The 9,419-nt window shown below is 44.2% G+C and overlaps 1 protein-coding gene across 2 annotated transcripts in view; it reads right to left on the bottom strand.

The window, feature by feature from the left end:
- Epg5 (ectopic P-granules autophagy protein 5 homolog) overlaps positions 1–9,419 on the bottom strand; it is an 88,626-nt gene that overhangs the window by 29,112 nt on the left and 50,095 nt on the right. For both annotated transcript variants that reach the window (XM_005356294.3, XM_026783403.1), the window contains exons 26-27: positions 8,417–8,588; positions 7,258–7,420 (exon numbers count right to left, since the gene is read on the bottom strand). In XM_005356294.3, the coding sequence (XP_005356351.1) occupies positions 7,258–7,420; positions 8,417–8,588 (335 nt within the window). The remainder of the gene's footprint in view (positions 1–7,257; positions 7,421–8,416; positions 8,589–9,419) is intronic.

Genomic DNA, 9,419 nt, shown 5'->3' with positions numbered 1-9,419 from the left:
TGGAGGACTTAGGTTCCTGATTCTCTTCTAGTTAGCTGTGGAGGACTTAGGTTCCTGATTCTTGCACTTCTACCACTGAAGTTCTTGGACTTCAGACATGTGTCACCACGCCTGGCTTAAAGGCATTTTCTTATAAAAATACCAAAAGTTGTAGCTATATATTAATGTACAAAACTGATAAGATGATGAACTAACTTATCAATGGTTAAAATATTTGACAACATACTCTCTTTTCTAGCTCAAATCTCCATCAAAAACAGAACCAGCATCTCCCACTGCTGAGGTTCTTCCTTTCTCTCCATCTTTTTTTGGAGGCAGATGGGGCAGAGGGATGAGATGGGCTCAGAGTCTCATACAGTTCAGGATTCAATGTGTTCTCCAGGATCCAATTAACCAAGGCATCCTACTGCAATTAGCTAGGAGCATGTGCCAGGAGTGTTAGCCTGTCTAAAGGAGTAGATGCACTGGAGGTCTGGGGAGATGAGGACCCAGTGCACACCCTAGTCCACTCCCAGGCTGGAGAACTCTAGAACCCTGTGCTACAGTCAGGAAGTTTCCATTTCTCTGTCCTGGCATCTTTTTCTTTTAATCTCTTGGTGGGCAGTGAGCAAGGGGCACTGGGAAATGAGGCTACTTTGGAGAGAAGATGATTATCTCTTTAATATATTTTTGTAACTTCCCCAAAACAATATGGTAGGGGGGTGAACCCAGGTCAAACAAAAGCACCTGACCAACTGATTAGTTCCTGGTAAGTTGGTCTGACTCTTAGTAAGGATGTGAGAAATAATAATTAGTGGAGCTTTTTGGAATATCTATCAGAAGTCTTCCAAGCCTGAGGCAGTTGCTAACACTGCCTTTCTCTAACTGACAGTGGTTCTGTCTGTGCACTTTTGGTATTCTCTTTAGGATGTGGACAGATGCACAGGCTATCCTAGGCCTAGGATGCACCACATAGATATGAGGTCGCTTCTGGTTGAGGTCAGTGGTTTCCAACTAGAAGGATTCTGTGTCACAAGTGCTGAAAGCAAAATGCCTCCGGGAAATGCTCTAAATTGGGCACCCTAGACCAACTTCAAGGCCACAACTGTTAGACCAGATGGTCACAAACAATATGCTGTGTCCTTTTTTAATGATTACTGCTTGGCATGTGTGTAAGTATATGGCATGCAGGCATGCATGTATGTTCACAGGGTGCATGAGTCACACAGATGCAGTGCACATGCATGTGGAGACCATTGTTTGATGTCAGGTGTCATCCTGTATCACACTCCATACATTGAGACAAGGTCTCTCACTTGAACCCAGAACTTTCCGATTGGATAATCTTTCTATCGAGTTTGCCCTGGGGCTGCCTCCCAAGTGCTGAGAATAGGAGTTGGCTGCCACATCCGCCTTGCATTAACACAGTGCTGGGGATCTGAACTCTGGTCCTCCTTGAGTACACAGCCAATGCTTTACCTACTGAGCCGTCTTCTCTGCCCCAGCTGTATTCTTCTATTCTTGATTTCACATTTCTGTGCCCCACACAGATCATTATCTCAGTGGTGGAGAAGAGAATTTTAAGCGCCGCAACTGTGAAGTAATGGTGCCTCTGCAGATATTCATATCTGTCACGTGGCACAAATGAAAACCCTCTAGACACAAGGAAAACTGAGCCCTGCGAATACCTCCTTGGTATCAGCCCTTGAGCACAGAGTTTTAAAGGCTCGTCTCTTTCAAGTCTCTTTATCAGAAATGACAAAGGTCAGTGTGAATGGAGTTTCTGTTGACGACTATGTGCAAGGGAATCTGTCATTGGTTCAGCCCAGCCGTGTCACTGACAAACAGGGGACATGCACTTAGCTGGCTGAAAGTTGTGTACCCAGCCACCTGACATCCAAAAGAGGAACAGATATTCAGCTCTCGGCCACTTGGGTGCCATGCTACAGTGGGCAGCCAGTTTTTTCTATTAAATTTGAACTAAATAAGATGGGGGGGATTAAAAAAAAAAGAAAGTCTCACACACACATACACACACACACACTCACACGCACACACAAACACGTATATTATGGGCAGCTATTGGAGTGAAGGAGGGACAGGAAGGGAAAAGTCCCAGACAACTCTCAGGAGTTGTGACAGAAGAGCACAGTCCAGCCAGAACAGGGAATGGGGGCGGTGATCTGGAGGGGCCCTAATGGACAGGCCACTGTGAAGGGTGACTTTGTCCTGTAAGTGCAGCAGAGAATGTGGAAAGGAACAGAACATTTGGAAGGCAGAGTTTTAAATCCTTCATTCTGTTTCCCCGCTCATCTAAACCTTCTCTTTATATGCCCTACCCAGAAGCCATCTTCAGCTACCACAGCAATGACTGTAACCCATTAAATAATGAAAATAGAATTGATCAACTTATTTAAATGAGGCCCTCATACATGCTACACTGAAAGTCTTGAGGGGCAAAGGTTCTGCCCGTCTCCCGCAGGCATCTCTGAGCACACATGGTGTTTTACTTCATAGTAACTTGGTTATATCGGACTCACCAATGTGGCACGTCTTCACACTTTCCCTCCCCACTGAAAGACTGCTTTTCTTACTAAGAGAGAGGAGAGGGACTGAAGACTCCAGCTCCTGACCAAGCAGCTGGAGAAGACAGATCAAAGCAGCGTGTGGAGCCCCTCCATTTGAGTCATTTCAAGGAGACAAAGGAAAGGCGGGACAAAGCACGACCTCTCACAAGGGTTACAAAATGGGAGGCCCTTGGTGGGTCTCTTCCACCTTTTATTTCTAGGAATGGAAAAATTGTTCACTTGAGAATAAATCAATCCTGGGTTTAGCACATATGCCCTACAATACCAACTACAACAAAAAGAGCCCATTCGTAAATCACTCCGTTTCCTCAGGGAACAGCACTGAGCCATGAAAGGCCACTGCTGGGACTGGAGACCACAGGAGAAACACGTCTCACTTCTCATAAAACACACGCAGCTTTTGAATACTCCAAATAAGTTATACAACTTCAAAGACTTGCAGACAGCTGGAAATATCCAGAAAATTTTTATTAAGTAAGAAAATGGGGTAATATGAAATCTTTGTAGATGAACCACTAAAAATTATATTTGTAAACTGACTATAAAATGATTTTCCATGAAACTAATGTTTAGAAGCTGATCCAGAACGAAATGTTCAATTAAGATCATGGGCTCCATAATGACTCAGACTCAGAGAGAAAACAACGTCTGTGTTAGTTTAAAGTGAGGTCTTACTGCAGTATCCGCTCCCTCGGAACACACTGCTCATCTTCAAGACGGAGCTGAAGCGGTTAAGACGAACTGGGTGGCCTGGAACACTGAATGTGAAAGCGCAGGTCCTGAATGAGGGTGTGAGGACTGGGACATGGCTCAGTGGTAAAGCACTGCCCACATATAAGGCTCTGGGTTCAATCCTCAACAACATTAAGATAAAATAAAACAACACTGGAAACTGACTTCGGATGGATGGATGGATGGATGGATGGATGGATGGATGGATGGATGGATGGATGGATGCTGATTGCTAACTGGATGATATGGCCACGATACCTGGAAAGTCTATTAGCACATGTGATTCTATTCTGTAAAAGTTAAGTGAGACACTGTAAGCAAAGCACCTCAGAGAATTCCAGTGTATACAAGGAACAGGAAGGACTCTTAACAGGTTGGAAAAGGCAGTGGTGTCACAATACAATATCCCCTCTGCTTGTCAGGAATGAACACCAGGGAGAAACCTGTATTCAAGTGCCAGAGCCAACTGAGGTTTGTGCCCTCAGCGATAAGATGAAAGAATGATTGCACCTTACTAGGAAAAGGTTTTGATGTCCATATTATTCACAGCCAAACATTATCCACAAAGTCCCTGCAAACAGCTAAAGAATAAATATACCACGAAGGCAACAAACCCACAGCTTCCTACAGACACGCCCATGACTATGAAGCACTGATGATACAAACACAAATAAGACTGCCCTGATCTCATGTGAGCAATGAAATGAACAGCAACACACAGCATCATCAGCACAACCCTGACAAGAGGAAGGCAGTGGCTTTCGCTGATGTATTCCAGGTATCTACCATGCACTGGAAGGTGTCCTAGATGATCTGGACAGATGACATATACATGAGGAAAGAAAACTGTTCCTGTAGAATTCTGGCTGGCTGGGGAAAAAGGACAAGTGTCTACAAGACATTAAGGACAAGCTGTCATGAAAGGAAGGGATGTCAGTCTGATGAGAAAATACAGCTTGCAACAGTGAGTGTGGAGGCTAAAAGGGACCACGGAGGACAGAAGCAGCAGTACCATGGGGAACAGTGTAGCCACATACATTTCAGAGAGTAGATAAAGTCTAAATGGCTAAAAAACAGATTGCTTGAGAAGCGGTTGAGAATTTTCAGACAGGCTATGGAGGGCTGGTAGACACTGGAGAGTCACTGCGGGCTTCAAGCCTGGAGATGAGGCCGGAACCGAGACTAGAGGGCTGAATGGTGAAAGAATGAACATAGAGAGAGGGCTGGAGGCAGGAGGCTCGCGGGAGCTCGGAGGGACGTGTGGTGGGCTACTGGGAGGCAGCAGCAAGAAAAACAAAGAGAAAAAAGTCACTGTAAATTGGTTCCACAGGCCAAACCAATATATCTGGAAAGGAATAAGACAGGAAGAGTGGTATGTGGTACGGGGAAAAAAATGACAACCAGACTAGGCTTTCATCTTGGAGATCAAGTAGGCGGGACTGTAGGAAGAGCAGGTTTGGATGGTAAAACGAGATCAGTGTGGGACCTGCAAAGTTATCTAGAGGTGGGCAGGTAGACTTCCTTGGCTAGCCTCATCAATATGCCCAAACTTCACCGCTGTGGGCTTCCATTTTATTCTGCCTTGCTCTTAGCTGCCAATGAACACAAGAAAAATAATTTTATCTTCAATTCCTAAAAATATCAGCCAGCAAATACTATACAGAGACAATCAGGAATGGTATATAACTATCAAAATAAATTGTTTTCAAGTTTCAGATTACAGAGTTGTTTGCTATGTGCATGCTTTACTTCAACCTGGCACATCTGCATTCTCAAGCAAATTTGAGACTGGAGACAACAGTGACACGGGAGATCTGAAGGGAAATTCTCCACTCTGGGTTTTCCCAAAGTGAACTACAGGCAGGGCATGGGTGTGTGACCAGCAGGAAACTAGAACGTGCTTTAAGAGAATGGGAGGATTTCTAATGGAGGTATGTACGGCCACCAGACAACAATTTTCCCAAATTCTTAAAACACCTTTGCCCTTTTTCCTTTCTTGTATGTGTTTTCCCCACAACCTCCCCTCTTCAATTCTCTCTTGAAACAAGCTCTTGTTACACAGCTCAGGTTGGCCTCAAACCCTCCATGCTCCTGCCTCAGCTTCTCCACTGCACCTGGCCTCCTCTGAACGCCACTGCCTTCATCCCCACCTTCCTTTATTCTAGTGAACTCTCTGGCCCTCTTTTATTAAGATATCAGCAACACCCATTCTTTTGAGAAAGAAGGCACAAGGACGTTGGCGAATCTATGAATGTCATCTATCATCTTGCTGACTTCCCTACAGTGGAAAGTTACTTTGAAGGTATTTTTAGAAGGGATTCCTTTTCATCTCAAAATTAACTAAACACGAAGTTACAAAAGAAATTTCAATTCAGGGGTTCAGATATAAAAAACTATGATCTCATTTTCTGGAAAGAAAGAGGTGAGTCACTGTTGGCTCAGGCTAACCCTGCTCTTCCTGGTGCTATTATCCACTGCCAGACCCCGGGGAGTTCACAGGCCAGAGCAAGAAACCTGTTCCTTTCACCCCAGCACTCAGGAGGAGAAGCAAGCAGATCTCTGTGAGTCTGAGGCCAGCCTGGTCTATAGAGCAAGTTCCAACACAGCCAGTTACCTAGTTATATACCCTGTCTCAAAAAATAAAAACAAACAAAACCCTGAGCTTAATAATAAAATATCTCCCTTTATTATGACCAGCTATGGCCCACGTTCTTCCTATCCTGTCTAACTCCACCCGAGGCTAATGGCTTTTCTCCAGCTTCACAACTTCAGCCAATTTACCAAAAGGTAAATACCTCTACCCAATTCTACAGCACTGGAAACTAAGGGAAAATTCACTGAAAGAAAACTAACTTTTGTTAGACTCTTTGGCATCTGGCATGCTTCAATACAACCTGAGAACATAAGCTGAAGTTATCTTGACTTACAGGTCAATCCTTTAACATTAGTGCATCCAATAAGAACAAAAATATCTGAAATAAACTTCAAACGATTGGAAAATACAGAAGTCTAACAGGTTATTTTAGAAAAGATGTTTTACATGAAAGCAATAGAGAAGAAACTGGTCCAGGGAAATGTGGATCTGAAAAGAAAGGTGTGGGGAAGGGCAATCAAGAATGAGCAAATAAATGACTCAATTTTCAAAGCCAACAAAAGTATGGTCATGTAAATGTAATTAGGCAGCAGGCATGCCATCTCTAAATGTCCCTTCCCAGCTCAGCTACTACTGTTGAGTGCAGCTGCAGAGGGGAAAGGTACCCCCCCATATGGAAAATGAACATAATAAAGTAAGCTATAGAAAATATTTAGACAGAGTCTGGTGTGAAGTAAGTGCTGCACAGACTAGCTAGGCCCAGTTTCCATTCTGAACTAACGATATCTCAGAACAAACTTGTCTATAATTGGTGTAACAAGATGGCAGGCAGTTGAAATTTTAGACAGATTACAACATATCTCATTTACCTACTGGAAGCCCCACTTCCCATACTTGTCCTCAGTAGTGACCTGCTGCCCACACCACCGGCATCAGCCCTGTGGTCACTTGCACAACCTTCCCCATGTGAACCATGATCACTGTTCCAGAACACCTGAAACTGACTGATCTAGCGCTGGGCCTAGACAGCAACACAGAAATCCACTCCATTATTTCCTCTAGCGGTACCCAAAATACGAGCATCAAAATCTTAGGAGGAACAAGCTAAAGCATATGGGAACCTTCCAAATGACCTTCCTCTTCTTGCAAGCCACAGACTTCTGGACAAACAGAAGTTTTCTGTTAGCTGTGGGAAATTGAGGACAACTTATTTTGCTCTCTGTGTATCTTCATTCTCCCTCAAACTCTAAAACTGTTTTGGAACACAGGACACATGTTCTCCTTCTTTGGATCTTTCTCATCAAAATGCCAATGTAAGGGACTCAATTAAAATTCTCTAAATTATGAGGAAATTAACAATCTTACCTGAACTGTCACAACTGCGGCTCCTTGGCACTTCTTACCACCACTGCCTCTGCACTCCAAATGCAGGGTGGTCTGCTCTTCTCGGTTAACATACTGCTTGGGCATCGTCTCCAACAGCTCACCATCCAGGGCAACCTGCTGAGACTCCCTGAGAGCTGCCGTCCTGAAAAGCAAGCCAGTGTGGGAAAGAAAAGTCAAGAAAGGTTATATAAACAGTGATCAAGGGGTTGGGAGTGGAGAGATGGCTCAGCACTCCAGAGTACTGGCTGGTCTTCCAGAGGACCTGGGTGTAACACTCAGCATCAATACCCAGCATCCACATAGCGGCTCACAACCTTCTACAACTTCTGGTTCATACCCCATTACCAGGAGGGGAGTACATAGCATGTCAATAATATGTCAGCAGACAAATACTCTTGGATGCATATAACATACAAGCATCAAATGCCTGAATCAAATGTACCCAAAGAAAAACTGTCAATAAAAGAAATGATTCACAGGGGATTTGTAAAACTAAGCTTGTTTGTTGTTAATTAAAGAGTCTTGCCCATATATATTCCTCAAGAGCGCAAGTGAGAACCAAACCTTAAACAGGTGATGATTCTGAATGTACCATGTGAACTCCAAACAAATGACTTCTCTACCCCTTGACAATTAACGTATGTTAATTTTCTAAAAACAGAGGGTGGAGAGCAAAGCAATGATACAAGAACATAAACTTCATGTTGTCCCTTCTAACACCATCTTTCCATATCAGACAGTTTTCTGAAATCATAAAATGTCTCATCCAGAACTGACCTCAGGAACAACCCCACAGGAAACACGTGACTAACAGTGTAAGAGTACCACATGATATGGAATTAAAAACTGTCACAGGACTGGAGTGCTGGCTCAGTAAGAGCATGTATTATATTTTCATAGCATCCAAGTTCAGTTCCCAGCACCCATTCCAGGTGGCTCACAACTGCCTCCAACTGCAGCTGCAGGAGCCCCAACACCTCTGGCCTTTGTGCGTGCCTGTGCTCATATGCTCATTCCCACACACTGAATCACTAGGGGACTAGTGCAGTGTGAGGGGGCTGACAAGGGAGGCAACCCAAATACTAAATCATCACCTGACACAGCAGCAAGAATAATCCTCAAGGCCTCCTGGTCTTACCTGGCGTGCTGCTGCAACAGGTTCAGGTCTGTGCACATCAGCTGGGTGGTATCCTTCTGACTCAGCAGCACAGCTGAGGAAATGGGAGGCACAGGAGGCCTCACAGGGTGCAGAACAAGAGGAGGATGGGGAGCCTCGTGCTTCCGTAAGTTATTTAGAATCCTTTCTTTAGCTGAAAGAGAAGCCGCAGTTACTCAGCAATGGGTACCAAGCGGTGGTGATGCACATAGATACAAAGCCCTGGTCTGTTACTGTGATAATATTTTCAGAATAGTTCCTTAGGCAAAGGGAGCCTAGATTGACAGTTAAAGGTAGAAAGAACTACACCTTTACCTAAATCCCTACGAGCCTAATAATAGACTACAGGGAACTAGGGGATCAGGAGCATGGCTGGAGAGATGGGTCAGTCTATCAACTGCTGGTTATATACGCGTTAGGACCTGAGTCCAACACAAAGAACCCACATAGAAAAGAAAGGACTAGGCCCAGTGGCTCATATCTGCAATCCCAGTGAGGACAAGGCAGAAACAGTTGGATCCCTGGGGTTTGCTGGTCAGCCAGGAGCCTATTCAGTGAGTTCCAGGCCAACAGGAGACTTGTCTCAAGAAGCAAGGAGCATAAAGACTTATACTCAAGATTGCCCTCTGCTCCTACAGATGTGCACAAGCACTAACACACACATGCACCTATACAAATATACACTCTTTCCCACGCCCAATACATACAGACTCAATAATCTCATGGTTAAAGAGAGAAATCTCATGATCTTAAAGTATTACTCTAGGCAGTTTTGCATGCTGTGCTGGCTGAACTTAATGACAGCATGTGGTGACCTACTGAGCAAATTAAAGCAGCTAGCATCTGGGTAATGGATGGGATTGTTCAGAGGTATGTAGTTTAAACCACTATCCTGAGAAATAGGTGAGAAGGGGAAGGGCATTACGGAATAGAATAGAATAAAAACGTGAAATCCCATCAAGTTTTGAACAGGAAAGCTGAAAGT

This window comes from Microtus ochrogaster, chromosome 18 (genome assembly GCF_000317375.1).
Source record: "Microtus ochrogaster isolate Prairie Vole_2 chromosome 18, MicOch1.0, whole genome shotgun sequence".
Taxonomy (NCBI): domain Eukaryota; kingdom Metazoa; phylum Chordata; class Mammalia; order Rodentia; family Cricetidae; genus Microtus; species Microtus ochrogaster.
This window is presented reverse-complemented; position numbering and strand designations above follow the sequence as displayed.